At 45.6% G+C, this 16,173-nt stretch overlaps 2 protein-coding genes across 8 annotated transcripts in view; one reads left to right on the forward strand and one right to left on the reverse strand.

The window, feature by feature from the left end:
* On the forward strand, positions 1 to 8,752 carry aasdh (aminoadipate-semialdehyde dehydrogenase). 3 transcript variants are annotated; one of them, XM_016670733.1, is made up of 15 exons: positions 200 to 477; positions 556 to 676; positions 1,087 to 1,361; positions 1,433 to 1,625; positions 1,709 to 1,950; positions 2,377 to 2,483; positions 2,584 to 2,756; positions 3,492 to 3,726; positions 3,811 to 3,923; positions 4,512 to 4,954; positions 5,045 to 5,154; positions 5,228 to 5,391; positions 5,531 to 5,656; positions 5,790 to 5,921; positions 6,664 to 8,752. In XM_016670733.1, the coding sequence occupies exons 1-15, from the start codon at positions 242 to 244 to the stop codon at positions 7,051 to 7,053; spliced, it is 3,060 nt and encodes a 1,019-aa protein (XP_016526219.1). In that variant the 5' UTR covers positions 200 to 241; the 3' UTR covers positions 7,054 to 8,752. The 3 variants fall into 3 exon arrangements, with proteins under 3 accessions (XP_007550716.1, XP_016526219.1, XP_007550718.1); XM_007550654.2 differs by having other exon boundaries at positions 1 to 477; positions 2,347 to 2,483; positions 4,512 to 5,154; XM_007550656.2 differs by having other exon boundaries at positions 4,512 to 5,154.
* The window catches only part of cracd (capping protein inhibiting regulator of actin dynamics), a 24,534-nt gene continuing 16,744 nt past the window's right edge, over positions 8,384 to 16,173 (reverse strand). For 4 of the 5 annotated variants that reach the window (XM_007550658.2, XM_016670729.1, XM_007550659.2 and 1 more), the window contains exons 3-10: positions 15,642 to 15,810; positions 15,267 to 15,399; positions 13,925 to 14,080; positions 13,067 to 13,279; positions 10,532 to 12,983; positions 10,063 to 10,253; positions 9,828 to 9,990; positions 8,384 to 9,590 (exon numbers count right to left, since the gene is read on the reverse strand). In XM_007550658.2, coding sequence (XP_007550720.1) covers positions 9,430 to 9,590; positions 9,828 to 9,990; positions 10,063 to 10,253; positions 10,532 to 12,983; positions 13,067 to 13,279; positions 13,925 to 14,080; positions 15,267 to 15,399; positions 15,642 to 15,810 — 3,638 coding nt within the window. In that variant the 3' untranslated portion in view covers positions 8,384 to 9,429. The remainder of the gene's footprint in view (positions 9,591 to 9,827; positions 9,991 to 10,062; positions 10,254 to 10,531; positions 12,984 to 13,066; positions 13,280 to 13,924; positions 14,081 to 15,266; positions 15,400 to 15,641; positions 15,811 to 16,173) is intronic. The other variant, XM_016670728.1, reaches the window with a different exon arrangement.

Below are 16,173 nucleotides of genomic sequence, written 5' to 3' on the forward strand. Positions count from 1 at the left end.
TTATCAGCAACCGAATAAAGGTAAAAGTCCAAAGTGGTAGAATGTCCGAGCTTTCAAGTAGGGAATTGAATGCACCCTGACGTTAAGACGTCACTCCATTTATGCGTCATCTGAACGCGCCACTATTGCTCCACCCGCCCATGTGAAAACAGAAACATCTGTGATGGGAGTGCTCTCAGTCACAGTGTCAGTACGTCCAGTGGACAGGAATGATTAGGCGGTCAGTGAACGCCTCATCGGAATGCCTGCTCGGACCCTCCAGGATCTGGTGTCCGCCGCAGCCTCTCTGCACCCGGACCGAGCCGCGGTCCTGTATGACTCCGGCTCGGGAGAGACTCCAGGGTCTCTGCTCTACAGAGAAGTGGTCCAGCTCGCCGAGGATCTTTCTGCTGCTTTACTTCAGACCTGTTCTCCTCGCGACGGTGCTGTCGGCCTGTACTGCAGCGATGATCTGCTGGTCCCCGCCTGGATTCTGGGGTACGTTTGGACCACTGTTGTCTCCTGGTTGTCTGGGTTTCAGACTTTGTCTCCTTACTACGCTTCATTATCCGTCAGGATCCTGCAGAGTTCTGCCGCTTACGTCCCCCTGGATCCTGAGGCTCCAGGACTTCTCACTGCCAGAGTAATGAGTCAGTGTGGCCTCAAGTACTGCGCTGTGAATCGGGACCTTGTGCAGGTTGAATTAGTTTAATTTCAGTTTTGCAAACGTTTTCACACCCCTCGAACTTTTACTAATTTTGTCACAGCTCTACATATAATCAGTGAAGATTGGGAATCTTGGCGGTGGCCCAGAGCGACATTAGAAAAGTGGGAGCATGAAGTCAAAAAATAAATATAACATTTATACCCTGAACAATACAATATGGAGATGTGACTATGTGGTTTCTGCAGGACTGCATTTTTTCCCCAGAATCCAACATGATTTTCTCCGTTGTAAAATGGCTGAACAAAATACATAAAAATTTAAATGTGTAGAAAGCTTTTTTTTTCCCTGTATAAGTAAGACACTTATTGCAAATATTATTTTTGTTAGAGTCTTTTTCTATTTGAATATAAACTCTTATTCTCCTTTACTCTCCCATTTAGCGTTTTCAGGAGGCTGTAGTCGATCACGTCCCTGTGGAGGTTTGCGTGGAGCTGCCCCAGTTCAGGCTAACCTTGATGCACATAGAGCCTCGTCCAGTTGCCGAGGACGGACCTCAGAGAGCCGGCGGCTGCGATCCCTCTGATAAAACCGTTCCCCTGAAGGACTCCGGGCGCCCAGACTTGGCGTACATCCTACACACGTCCGGAACGACGGGTCCTCCCAAAACCGTGAGGGTCCCCCACAGGTGCATCGTCCCCAATATTCTGCACCTGAGGTCAGTTTGGCTGTTTTTCTTGCTTCAGAGGAGCGGATGTGAAATAAGAAGCGGCTTGTTTCTCTGCTCAGATCTCTGTTTCAGATGAGCGCAGATGATGTTGTTTTTCTCGCCTCCCCTCTGACCTTTGACCCGTCTGTAGTGGACATATTTCTGACCCTGTCCTCGGGGGCTCTGCTCCTCATAGTCCCCTCGGTGATGAAGAAGATGCCCGGTCGACTCGCCCAGATGTTGTTCAAACATCACCGAGCTACAGTTCTTCAGGCAAGCGACTGTGTGCAGACTGAGAGTTAAGCTGAGAGACTCTTTGTTGATGTTTTTTTTTTTTTGTTTTTTGTTTTTTTCAGGTCACCCCCACTCTGCTGGTGCGGTTCGGTCACGGTATTCTGAAACGGGACGTGCTGTCACCCGGATCCTCGCTGCGGGTGTTGGCTCTGGGCGGAGAGGCCTGTCCTTCTCCGGCTCAGCTGAGGAGCTGGAAACATGAGGAGAATAAAACCGCCGTCTATAACATCTACGGCGTCACCGAGGTCTCCTGCTGGGCCTCCTGCTGCAGGGTACCAGACCCTCAGCTGCTGTGCAGCAGCCTGTGAGTGTTTGGACACGACCAGCATTGATTCGTCATCATTAAACTGGGGCTGCAACTAACGATTATTTTAGCAATCGTTTATTCTTATGATTAAATGATTAATCCGATTTTTTTTTTTTTATCGTCTCATTCTCCAGATTTTTCATCTAACCATTAAGCCATTTTTGTACAATAAAAGAAATACATAAAAAAATGCAAATGAACAATTACATATATTTTTTTAAAATAAGAAAATAAAAATTTAGTAAATTTGAACTTTGAGAAACTGTGACTATGTTCTTTCAGAAACTGGCCTTTTTTTTAAGCCTATGATGAAGTTCACAATTAATCGATTACTGAATTTGTTGACTTATTTCAGTGATTGATTAATCAGGATTATACGATTAATCGTTTCAGCCCTGCATTAAACACTGCGGGCGTTTGCAGCACGGCGTCCTCTGTACCACTTGGGACTCCCCTGATGGACACGGTGGTGGAAGTCCGGGATGAAGACGACTGCATCATCACAGAGGGTGAAGGACAGGTGTTCATAGGTGGGACAGATTTTTATTTATTTATTTATAATTTTTTTAAACATTGCATTCTTAAATAAATTGTACTGGAGATAGCGTGATGTATTCTTTTTTTGAACAGGTGGAGAGGACAGGGTGTGTCTCCTGGATGGAGAGGACACTGTTGTCCCCGGAACGATGAGAGCAACAGGAGACTGGGTGAACGTTAAAGACGGTCAGCTGTACTATCTGGGACGGAGAGACAGAATGATCAAACGGAACGGGAAGCGAGTGAACTTGGACAGCTTGCAGCAAGTGAGTTCACTGAGAAATTAGAGTAATTTTGAGTGGACAGCTGTTTTGGGAAGGTTTTGTTTTTAAAATTTAAACTATCTCTGCTTTAGACCTTTTATTTTCAGAGATATTCTTACTGAGTTTGAGCTACTTGGTGAAGAAGAAAGTGGCAAAAATCTCAGTGTCTAAATGCATAAAGCTCGTAAAGATAAGCAATTGCAGCAAAGAAGGGCTCCATGAAGTTTGGCGCCGAATGTTCATTGCTCTGTGACTATTTTAATGCTGGGATGCAGTTGTATTCAGAAATGGGAAATTTTAACTTTTTGAAGTCGTTTCCACTGGGAAACTGGGAGCAACTCTAACTACCCCCAGTTGTTACTTGTGCACTTCACGTTTCAACATGGCCGCTCCTCGCCTCAGCAGTAGTAAGATGTGGCTGGAAACATGTTTAACAAGACTCATGTAAAAGTTAATCTAAAATCGATGCAGCGCCTTCAACTCCAAACTGAACAAACTAAAAGTGATGTTTGCTTATGGAAACTAAAGTTTAAAACCATGTTTGTAAGAAGTATTGCAAACACTTGGTTATGGACGGCGCCATGTTTAAATTCAGAACGCTGTTGCCTCAGGTCTGACGTCAAACCCAGCTTCATTTCAGGTAGCTCGAAAGCTGCATAAGACACACTGAACTGAAAGCGACAGCATATGGAGCAGCTCAGAGTATTTATTTATTTTTTATTGTCCCATCTCTTCCAGCTAATCCTGAGTCTGCCTCAGGTGGAAGCCTGTGCTGTGGGTCTCTATAAAGAATATAGACTCCTTGCCTTCGTCGTTGCTTCAGCTAGCGAAGTCCATCTCCACCAGGGGGAGCCAGAGGGCGCAGGTAGAGATCTCCAGAGGCTCATACTGAAGCAGCTGTCTCTGCTGGTGTCCGCTCACTGCATTCCCGACGCATTGGTTCTTGTCCCGGCTTTATCCCTGACTCCTCATGGTGAGCTTTAATCATTAAGTCCTGGAGGCTTTTTTAAATAATAATAATAACAATAAAAAAGTTCTAATGTTTGCATTTTACCAGGTAAAGCAGACATGAAGGCTCTGATGAGAATATATGAAAAACAGAGGGAGTGGTTAAGGTCGTCACGGCTGGAGGTCGGAAAGCTAAAGCAAACTCTTGAGACTCTATGGCAGGTATTACCCTGTTTAAAGCTGCAGTATATAACTTTTATAAAACTATATATGTTTTTTTTGTTGTTGTTTTTTTACATATTTGTTTAAGCTGTCACAATGTCGTGGCAGCATAGCATGAGACAAATAATGTGGGAAAAAATCGAGCTCCTCCATCCAAGTGCTACTCTTGTAATCTGCAGAAATGCACCATTTAGGAACAACCAATCAGAGCCAGGGGGAGGATCTTAACACTGCCAATCAGGCTGTAACTTACCTTTACAGGAAATTTGTTTATCTGTCGTCATGAGTGGATATGTCGTCAACAGACTGTGTTGTGGTGAACTAGCTGTAGTCTAGGAGAGAGATAGGCAGATGGTGTGAGCAGAGTACACATGCATGATTGACAGCGCTAAAGCCTGACTCTGATTGGTTGTTTATAACAAAGCGGTGTATTTCTGAAAATGGCACTGGAAGAAGACAGAAGGCTCAATTTTTTCCACAAATGATCTGTCTCATTCTTTACAGCCACAGCATTGTTATAGCTTTAACAAACATGTTGAGAACATATTTTTATGAAAGTTACATTCTGATGACACCTTCTGTCATCAGGATACATTAGGCCTCCCTGCAGATGCGTCCATCGACGAGCGGTCCAACTTCCTGTTTAGTGGAGGGGATTCCCTGAAGGCACTGCGTCTCTGTGAGGACATCCTCGCCACCGTGGGAGTGTCCTCTCCTCGTCTGCTGGAGGTTATACTGGACAGGTCCTTCTCAGAGGTTCTACGCCACGTAACGCAGATGCTGCCGCCGGAACCGGACGGCTCGTCGTCCTCTAAGAAACGGGCCGCTGAGGCTCCGTCTGGGGTTCCAGCAAAGAAAGGACCTAGATCTGACCGGACACAGCGGGAAACACTCGGGTGTAAAGTCGTGAGACGAGGCGGCGAGGTGCAAGGAACGAACTTCAGGAGCGTAGATGCTGGTGAAGAAGAACCGCTGGACGGAAAGGACGTCGGCGTTCGCCTCGGTCCGAGCTGGTCCTCGGACACCGGCAGGTGCGTGGACGCCTCCCCGGTGATTCTGGTCCGGGACGTCGCCGACGAACAGTCCAGAGCTACAGTGTTCATCGGCTCCCACTCCCACAGGATCCAGGCGTTGGACCTGGCCAGCGGGAACCTCCTGTGGGAGCGAGTCCTCGGGGACAGGATCGAAGCGTCGGCCGCCGTGTCTCACTGCGGCTCCCTCGTTGTCGTTGGTCAGTGTCGGTTCTCCGAGTGTTTCTCTGACGCGTTTGTTCTTCTGGATCACTCCAGCTTGCCGCTTTTCAGGTTCCTACGACGGCTGCGTTTACTTCTTATGCACCGACTCTGGAGAGACGAAGTGGGTGTTTAAGACGGAGGACGCAGTGAAGAGTTGTCCTGCTGTGGACCCTTTCACCGGCCTGGTGGTGGTGGGCTCACACGATGGACACGTTTACGCCCTGGACCCTCAGGTTAGTGTCCACTTGTTTGACTTTTTGATTGCTTGAACTCCTCTGTTAGTTTATATGTGGTTGTTGTCTTTCACCATTTGCTTTTCACTGCACTAAAGCTTAATGGAGGTGAATGAAGATGTGTGTCGTTGCTGTTTAGCTTCGGCGGTGTGTGTGGAAGCGAGACTGTGGCGGCGGAGCTGTGTTTTCCTCGCCGCACCTTGAGTCGTCTCGTCGACGGCTGTATGCGGCGACTCTGGGAGGACGACTGCTGTGTCTCAACATGGTGAGACTCTTGTTTGTGGGAAACTAAACATCTGAAATGAGAATTGTTCGTCCGCATTTCTTTAATATTTTGAGATCATGCCTGGAATGCGTAAGAGAGCGTCACCTTGTGTTCGTGTTTGTGTCTCCGCTAGGACAGCGGAGACGTCCTGTGGTCCTACTGTAGAGACAAACCTTTCTTCTCCTCTCCAAACTCGTCCTGTGGACACATTGCGATCGGCTCAGTGGACGGAAACATCTGCTGCCTCAGCGACTCCGGGGAACTGGTGAGGAAATGAAACGTTGACTCCTTTCTTATTCTCTTAGATGTATGTGCTGCAAAAACCCAAAATCTAAAAGTATGTTTGGTCTAATTTCTAGTGCAAATATCTTAGGACACTTGAAATCAGATAAAACTAACTTGCAAGTAGTTTTTCAGTAAGATATAGGGGCTTGTTGTAAGTAAATAATTCCTTAATATGGATGAAGAAGTGCTAGTTCCACTGGCAGATTGTTTCACATATAAAATGGGAAAAAATGTCTAGCTTTAAGTAAGTAAGATTTGACTTATTCCAAATGTCCTAACATATTTGCACGAGAAACTAGATCAAAATTACTTGGTAAGATTTAGTGTTTTTGCAGTGTACTTTTGACTTAACTCTTGAGGAGCTTGTACATTAGGTCATTTTTTCAGTGGTTTAATTAGTAACTTCTAGGATCTACTTTCATGTGAAACAATTAGGATTATCCTGCAGCAGCATGTGTTTGCTAACAAATTTGGGTTCATATCAGTTTGATCAATAAATAAACATTTAAAAACTGAAGAAAATTTTTTCCCACATTGAATGAAATGGCTAAAACTACTTGGACCTGTTTTATAACCAACAGGCTATAAAAACCTGCTATTTTAGTGATAGATTATCCTATAAAGGCCCAAAGCTAATTTTATATTGATGCGTACATCTGTTGTTTTGAAAGTATCTAACTAGTGCACCTCTGTTTTTGGTTGGTTGTTTTTTTTGTCTGCAGCTGTGGCAGTACCGAACAGAGGCCCCGGTTTTCTCCTCCCCGAGCTTCGTACCGGGACAGCAGAGGCTTCTGTGCGGCTCCCACGACGGCCGCCTCTACTGTCTGAGCTGCGCCGACGGCTCTATAGTTTGGACTTTTCAGACATCAGGCAAGGTGTACTCCACGCCCTGCGTGTTTCAGGGCTCTGCTGTCGGCCGCAGGGGGGCTCTGGTGGGCCTGGCCTCCACGGATGGCACCGTCTGGATCCTGGACGCACGAGATGGCCGCGTTCTGGCGTCGTCCGCCCTGCCTGGGGAGCTGTTCTCATCGCCGGTTGTGTGGGAACAGTCGCTTGTGATCGGGTGCCGTAATGACTATGTGTACTGTTTGAACCTGACTGGTAATGTGTAGGGGGTCGTGATATACGTCTGCACTGATTATACAGTTCTGTTCAAATAATAATAGTGTAGAAAATGAAGCGAGGAGAGCAGGGAAGTTGACCAACCTTCTGGAAGGTGTAAGTAAAGGATGGGGCTGGTTCCTGACCTGAAACTGAGAAGCTGCTCATTTATTGGTCCGTTTGAGATTATTGTCATAATAAAAAGCTCATTTTGAGGATATTTCTCTTTAGGCAAAAGCCAAAAAAAAACAACAAAAAACTATCAAAAACATGCTGTGGCTTGAATTCAGAGTTTGATCATGTGAGGTTCCTAAACCTTTAAAGTTTATTTTTGGGCCATTCCACCTGCTCGTTTTTTTTTCAAAATGGTACTCTCTTCATACCATTGTTTTACTAATGCTCTGCTAGGCTTCACCTGGGCTTCCTGTAATTGTTACAGTATGGATTACTCCATAACTTATAACTGACTGAATATTGGCAGCATTTGTTTTACATACACAGACACAATTTTATTTATTAGTTTAAAAAAAAAAAACAATTCTGTTGAACCACTTTTCAAAAGCAATGTCTGATTTAAATGGGTTAATTTTAAGTAAAAATGTATTTGTTACTTTTGTCAGTTTCAAGTTATTTCAGTGGCCATTCACAGAGGGGTACCAACAACTTTGTCTATGTGTACATCTGCTGGTTTTCTATTACTCTGCTACAAATGCAAGTAAATTTGCCATATAAAAATTAGCCTCGATTTCCTGCAATTCCACTAGATTCAAATCTGCCTTTACGGCTCTGTCCGGACTTTCTTCCATTGAAGTTGATTTCTGTTCAATTTCAACTGGGCCAATCAGCAAACAGGAGAAGTTGTGAACGATAACGGTGATTTTCTGCACTGTTTCAGAATTGTAGTTTTAGAAACGGCAGCGGAGGAAATGAACAAAGCCGTTCAGTCCGTGTTGACTACACTTACAAATACTGAATTAACATTCAAAGCCACTTCATTGGGATCAGCACTTCTCTCCTGGCAGCTAGGAAGGTTGTTTACAGCAATTTCCGGTCAAACCGGCGCCTTAGATACGTCACAGGCAAACATTAGCGATTGGGTAAAATGTAAAACCTCAGAGTCCAATGGTTTCTCAATAGCCGAGAGCCCAGAACCTCTGTAAGAAGCAATAAAAATTTTTAAAACAAAAACTGGCTGTTATTTGACAATAACCACAGCAGCCTGTTGGCTCGGTTCAGACATCAGTATTTAATTTACATTAATAACATTTTGGATCTGTTAAAGAACTTTCTCGTGAATATCTCTAAGAGGGACAAAAAGTGCAAATAATACCAAACATTTTTTTGTTGTTACAGATAACACTGCGTACACTACACTATTGTGCACGACCAAAGTTAGAAACAAAGCGACTCAGGTTCCTGGGTCTCTTTCAAAGCAAATACATACTTACAGATGATGACGAAGAGGTTTTGCTGCGTCATACGGGAAACGCTTACATGTGTGATCGGGTCCCAATGAAGAAGTAGTGACGGTGTGAGTCTACAGGAGGACATGCCAGAAGAATTGTAGCAGGCGTTAGGTTTGTCTCCAAAGTCCATTTTCACACAGACGCAGCGCTTAATGTCCTTCACGCCGCGTTTTAAGTTCAGTTTGTTGTTCGGTCACAGTCATCACGGACACAGTGAGATTTATTATTTCCAGTATGACTTGAGAAAAAAAAAAGAAAAAGCACAATATTCCCTCCTTACACAACAAACAAGGCTCAGATAAAAGCTACAATACAGTTTCAGTGTAGATAAACCTGCTGCTGTACATAAATAATACGGAAGAGGGCAGAAGAGGTGCCTTTAACAAGCTTTTCCAGAGGAGCGGCCATGCTGGGTTGTTATTTTTCTTTCTCTCTCTCTCTCTCTCTCTCTCTCTTTTTCTTTTTTTTTACTGGTAGCCCTTAAAACATGATTCAGACGGATACCCTCTGCTGATTAAGCGCTGCTGTTCCTCGGAGCACGGATTGTGTCGAGCACACAATTTATTACAACCATGGTGACCCAGTTGGCTCCTACGTTACAAAATAAAAAAAAAAAGAAAAGGTTGGCTACTGCGGTGGTCAGCCATGGCTGTGATTGGCTGCTGAGGACTTTGTCTTTAGGGGACGTACAATTGGTGTGATTGGATACAATATATGCATGCTCTCATCTGTTTACATATATCTGCGCAGCCTTATTGGTAATTTTTGAAAGTGAAGCGCACTTTAACATGGTGGTTATAGCAGCCAGTGGTGTCTCAATGAGGAGTTTTCATGTGGGCGGGAGAAAGTGATCCTCAGGCTCCGTGGGTTGTGTGCGTTCCCCCATGCATGCCGCGTTAAACTGGCATCGGGTGGTGGGGCTTATTTGATGATCTGTGGACAGTCGCTCCAGGCTTTGGCCTTTCGTTTCGCTAGTGCCAGCCAGGCCGGCTCTGTGGACACCTGGGGAGAGTCGCTGGAGGGGAATCGCTTTGACACGTCCTTGACAGCAGGTGGCGACGGTGTGGAGTCTGAGATTTCAACTGGAATAAAAAAAAAAATAAATAAAAAGAAAAATAAAAAAGGTGAGTACCACACCTCATCCTTGAAATTCACCCACAAACTTCAGTCTGTTTTACTTAGATTTAATGGAAAAGACCAAGGCAAAAGTAGGTGGTAAAGTGTATGAAGTGGAAGAAAAACATCCTTCAACAGAAAGTCACCATCATTCAGAAATGACAAGAAATTAGTAATAAACAGTTGTATGTTGGGGTCCCTACCTGTGACTGAGCTCGGTAAAGTGCTGGCCTTTTTTAGCGGATCTCTGCGGTCGAATCGTCCCTGCAGGCTGTCGGGTCTTTTGGGCTCCTCAGGAGTCTGAGGCTTGGAGGAAGGACTGGTCCCCCCGCTCTCTCTCCCATCTGTAGGACTCACCAATGCAACCTGCAGAAAGAATTGAAAACTGTGTCAGGGAGAGTAAAGGACAGTGGGTAAATGGGGATCTGGGCCACATACACTGTCTTTCTCTCTGGCATGCTTCTCTGCTAGCTTGGCCTCTCTTTGGCTTCGACGATCCTCGCGAGTCTGTTGTTGCTCCCTGAAGCCTTTCTGCTTCTGCAGGGCCAGGGTAATCCATAAGGGCCCGGCTTCCTTCTCCTGGACCCGTGCGCTGTCCAGTGAGTGCCTGGCCTGTAAGGAAGGTTTTTCTGCAGAACACACATTTGATTGTTACTGGTACGACAGTAAACAGACTAAACGTTTTAGTCACAACTACAATTCTAAGCACTTTTACCGTAGAGCCACATTTACAGTTTCATACACGACACAGATCGATAGCAAATTGGAGTTAAAGTGCTTTGTCCAAAGATGGATTAACGTGTGAATCTACAACTTCCCAAATGGCATCTTAGAAACACTACATTTCTTTCCCCTTAAACACAGAATGATTTCAGCTAATATACGGCCTGGTCACGGAGACACTGACCTCGCCTGATGAGCTCTGCCTTCCTGTCTGCCTTCTCTCTCCAAGGGATGTTGATGGAGGGGAAGAAAGACCTCTTCTCCTTTGGCTCCTCCTCTAATTGGACATTACTGTGGCTGCCTCTGTGCAGCTGAGTCACTGCTGATGAGTCTTCGCTTCTACTAGCCTGCTCCTGGACGGATAGATCCGGACTACCTGTCCTCTGGATCGCTTCCTCACAGGGGAACCTGTGGGCTACTTTAGGTAGCGGAGAAGGAGGAGGCGTTGGGGTGGCTCCGGAGGGCTTGGGCGATGTTGTTGGTCTTCGGTAGAGCGGTGGTTTGGATAGGACTTTCTCTCCTTCGTTGTGCAGGACAGGGCTAGTAGGTTTGCCTAGCTTACCCCGGGTTATGGCAGGAGATGCAGATGCATGAAGGTATTTGCTCACTACTCCCTCTTTCTGAGGCGATGTGGGAGTTGATTTGTCAGAAAAGACGGAGGAGACATCAGAGTCTGGCTCGATTGGAGTGAGAGGTGAAGGGATGCCGTCGAAGCTGTCTCCAGCGCTGTAGCGTTTCTTCCGTTTCTCCGTGGACTGTTCGCTGTGAAAACGCAGAGAGTAGTTTGTCCTTCTCAGCTTTATTCCAAAAGGTGAGGGGTTGTCCTCACCGTCCTGTCCCTGCGCCTCCCCCTCCTCTGTCTTGTTCTGAAGCCGGCTCTTTACTTCGGAGCCCTCAGGTCTGTCCCCGGGGCTGGGAACCAGGAAAGATGGGAGGTCTTTGGCAAACATGCACTCCTCTGAGCCTCTCTCTACAATCCGAACAGTTTTGCTTGTCCGGGTGTGAGGTTTAACGGTTGGAGATTGGGACGCGGCTGTAGGACTGTCAGATCGAACAGCTTCCTCTCCTCCTCCATCCTTGTGATCTGTGCTGAAGACCTCAGAGTTTCTGTTTGAGTCGCCAAACTTCTTCTTTGCAGGGATGATGGAGAACTTGGCACTGGCGGACATTGTTTTTCTGAGGTTGGTGTGAGCAAACGGAGGCTGCTCATCGCCACTGAGTTGAGGCTGATTCCTGCTCGGAGGATCCGGGTACTCATCGTACTTCCCATCCTCGACCCCCTTAAATATCTTTGAGCGGATACTTGCCCACTCCGCCAGCACGGCTGCGCTCGACTGATCCGGGGAGACCGAAGACTCACTGAGAGACTTGGTTTTTCCGGATTTGCGGTCCGGCGAGCTCTTGCCCGTTGCGGAAGGTGTTCCTTGGGCCTTTCTTTCCTCTCCCAAACCCAGTAGGGACTTGCATGCTGTGTCTTTGATCTGGTCTAAATTGACAGCTGTCCCACAGAGCTGGGCGCCTGTCACCAGGATAGCTGTGTGGGGGACATATGGAGATGCCGGCAGGTTGGGGGAGTCTTTTCCATCCTGGGAGGAAGCTGTATCTCCTTCCCTTTGATCAGCATCCGCAGTGCCCTGATGGCTGGTGGCTGGTGTAACAGGGGTCAGGTTGACCTTCTGGAAGAGAATCTGTTTCTCTCCAGAGGAAACCTTGAAGGAAAAGGGTCTCTGCCGCTCCTCCATCTCCCTCCAGCGCTGCTCCTCGGCTCGCCGCTTCCTCTCTTGTTCATCAGAGCCCCCAGCGGCCTCTTCTGTCAGCATCTTCTTCTGCTCCTCCAGTTCCAGCTGTTTCTTTTGCTCCGTCTCCCTCAGCCTCAGTTTCTGCTCCTCTTTTTTCTTCCTTTCCTCTTCTTGCTTTTTGCGCTTCTCTGCCTCAAGTTTCCGTTGCCTCCTTGCCACTGCCTCCTCTTCTCGCTTCTTCTTTTCTTCTTCCTCGTGTCTCTTCCTTTCCTTTTCCTCTACTTGCTTTTGCTCTTGCAGTCGCCTCCTCTCTTCTTCCTCTTGCCGTTGACGTTCTTCTTGCCTTTTCATTTCCTCCTCCAGCTTCCTCTTTTCTTCCTCTTCCCTGATCCTTCTTTCCTCCTCCTCTCTCCTCAGCCTCTCTGCTTCCTCCCTCATCTTTCTTTCCTCCTCCCTTATTCTTCTTTCAGCCTCCTCTCGCCTCCTCTGTTCTTCCTCTTCTTTCATCCTTCTATCCTCCTCTCTTTGTCTCTCAGCCTCTTCTTGCTTACGTTTTTCCTCTTCTTCTCTGACTCTCCTTTGCTCCTCCTCTTCTTTCCTCCTCCTCTCTGCCTCCTCTCGCATTCTCTTCTCTTGTTCCTCCTGTTGCTTCTTGTGACTCCTCTCTTCCTCCAGTTCACGCAGCCTCAGCTCCTCCGCCCTCTTCTTCCTCTCCTCCATTTCCTCTCTGAACTGTTGCTCCTCCATCTCCCTCCTCCTCCGGGCCTCCAGTATTTCCTCCTCATAGAATCTCTGCTTCTTCAAGCTTTCCTTGGAGGACTCCAGAGATGCTCTGCGCTGGTCAGCTGCCTCCAGCTCCTCCTGCATGACTCCAGGAATAGACACCTCCTGGAGATCCTGGGGATGAAGGGACAGGATTGATTTAAAGTTCTAAGCCTTGGACTTTGGTGGAAAACGTCACAGATCAGTGTCTTCCTTACCAGTGTGAACCGTCGGTGTTTGCGGGAAATCCTCTGGTTTTTCGGTTTGACGGAGAGCTTATGCTTGGCGGCGGTGTTGTCCAGGCGAGTGACAGACTGGGGGACGGTGTCTAGATTGATGGACTCAATGGTACCAGTTGGTTGGAGGACCCGTTTGGATCTCGGGGACTTCACTGGCGTACTGTGCTGCGCAGATGATTGAGCTCCTTGGACCTGCAACAGAAAATGTATTTACAGCAACCTTGCAAAAGTCTCGACACCCCTCTGGCTGATCATTTCATCACTTTGAGGTCACATTTCAATGTGTGTAAGTGAGATTTTGTTGGCAGATCAACAATAAGTTCTGCATAACAGGAAAGTGGAAGGAAACATGACTTATGGTTTTTAAAACTCAAATATTTTAGGCATAGCGCACACTTGTGTTCACCCCCCTTCACTTAGATACTCCCAAAATAAAATCTGTAATAACTAGCAGACTTCAAATATGAAAATGCTCAAAATTAAGCTTTTTGACTGAAAACATGTTTTTGCATAAGACTAAACACTTAGACACAGCAAGGGGAAACTTGTCAGAGTTAATAGGACGATTTATCTGATGACAAAGGTGGTTCTACCAGGTTCTAACAAAGGGGTGCCTAAATATAAAGTCATTCAGATTTCTTTTTTTTTTTAAATTGTACATTATTTTTCTTCCACTTTACAGTTGGACACTACAATAACTGTGAAAAAAGCATAAAGTTAATACTTCTGAAACGTAGACGAGTTCTACGTTTTGTTTCATCAAAGAAAGTTAAAATCTACAGCCTACTTTTCCCCCAAACTGTAATCTTCACAATGAAAATCACGTTCAGCCGTTACCTTTGGTTCCATTTTGGGCGGCTCAGCTTCTACGTGGGCCAAAACCTTCAGAGGGCTTCGGGGAACCTCTTCCTCATCTGAGCTTCCCTCATCCCCCTCACTTTTTCGAAGAGAAGGAGGCCTCTGGCCGAACTTTATACCTTGTGCGATCTGCCTCTGTGGTGTGAATAAGTCAGATGTTTTAATCCACTCATCAGGAGCAGTCATGTCGTGTATTTGAGAATACGTTTGGATAAATGTCTCTGAGCAGGGTGTACCTTGACCACAAGCTATTGCATTATTGTGGCTTGAAGTGTCTCCACTCTAATCAGTCATGGTTCATTTAATCTGCTTTGTTGGTTTCCTGGGCACTGATGGGTTTTCAACAAGGATAACAACCCAAGACACATGTCAAAGCTCATTTTGGACTGCATTAAAGGTGACCTACTATGCTTCCTTGAACAGGTTAGGATAGATCTAAGGGCTATACAAAACATGTTTCACTACAGATTTTGCACACAATTGTTTCCTAGTTGATGAGATTTAAGTCTGGTCAATTCTGCCCATTTCAAGCTCCTTTCAGAATGAGCTCTTTTAGAGTTTATTGACACTTTACAACAAATTATTATGCTGCTGGCCTCGCCCAACAGTGAATTTTGGACCCTACAATAGGGAGGTTTTTGAAACGGCTCGTTTTACATAAACCAAAAGACATTAATTTATTTCCAAGAACATCTCAAAGTTAGTTTTTTTTTAAGTACTTGGGTTGTTTGTTTTTTTTTTTTAAGTACTTGGGTTGTTTTTTTTTTTTAGAAACAGTAGAAACCAAATGGAATTACAAAACCTGCAAAATAAAACTTCCATAATAGGTTCCCCACTAAGCATTTGAAATTATTCCAATTTTATCCTGATTCAGAATTTATGCACTGTATTTCAAAGCTCAGCAAGCACCCGGAAACATTTCAACGAACTTCAGGTAGCATAGAAAACAGAAGTGAACCACGAGCTTGTTCTTGATGTGGTCTGGTGCAACTTGCCGAGAGACATTTCATCAGATATTAATGGGCATGCACGTGGAATTTTAAACATGCGTGGATCTGTGAAAATCTATGAAAAATTCACCCGTCCTCACTTCTCTGTCCACCCAGTTGTTATTTTTAAACAGATAACTGAAATTGTGTTTTTATTCATGCAAATTCAGTCTAACCTCATCAAAGAACAGCTCAGATAAATCCTAAAAAAAGATCGACATTCACGGGAACTGTGAGCGCATGCAAACATCTGAACCTCACTGCATGCATGTCTCCACTCTGCAGCGTGCATGTCGAGCTCAGAGAAGTGTAGGATTTTGTGCGAGGACCACCTGAAGGTTCCTAACTTTATCTGAAACGTTTTCCTGGGACATGCTGTGATCCAGACCGAGATCCTCCGGCGGCTCCTCTGGGATAAAGATGCTGTCGTGGGAGAGAGCTCGAGATCCGATGGGATTTAGGTCCCTGCAGAAGATTGAGAGCGTTCTCAGAGGTGCGCCACAGTTCGTTTTTACTCCAGCTTTCTACACTCCAGCTCTTCCATCGGCACGTTACAAATCACTTCACTTTACCGTTCACAGTGCAAAGTCTCACTCTAAGCTTCACTTTCAAATGACAGAGTTGTCTTCAGAGATGACACAGCAATTTGAATGGAGGTTATGACTTGTTGAGTCACTTCCTTGTTATAAAATGATCAATGCACCTACCTCAGATTTTTACTGGACTCCTCATTGTCAGACACAGCTCCACTGCACACTTCCCCGGTTGAAAAACTTGCTTTTAGCTCTGCTCCATCAAAGCTCCTTTTAGTTTCCCGTTTCTTCTTCTTCCCGAAGAGCCGTTTGAACGGCTGGAATTTGCCCTGCCGTCTTCTCTCTGCCGGGTGGGGAGAAAAAGAAAGTAGACGATAATCACAGCTCCATGCAATCACATCAATCCTTTTTTTTTAAATTTTTTTATCACGCCTTTTTGCAAAGATAACGAGCAGGATGATGCCCGAGGGCGTGTTTTTTTAACATGCAACTCTGAGCAGATAACGAAATGCGAGCGACACTGCTGAAATAAAATGACTGAAAATAGCAGATAAGATGATAAGCGAGGTGACAAGTGAAGAAGAAAACCTTGGGCTCCAGTTGGAGGGAATGGGAAAGATAAATCTCAAGCCTTAAAAGCAGGAAAAGAAATGGTAGTGGGGGGAAAAAAATCCCTGGTTTAATGGAAATGAACAAAAACAAAAAA

This window comes from Poecilia formosa, unplaced genomic scaffold, assembly GCF_000485575.1.
Source record: "Poecilia formosa unplaced genomic scaffold, Poecilia_formosa-5.1.2 Scaffold37, whole genome shotgun sequence".
Lineage (NCBI taxonomy): Eukaryota > Metazoa > Chordata > Actinopteri > Cyprinodontiformes > Poeciliidae > Poecilia > Poecilia formosa.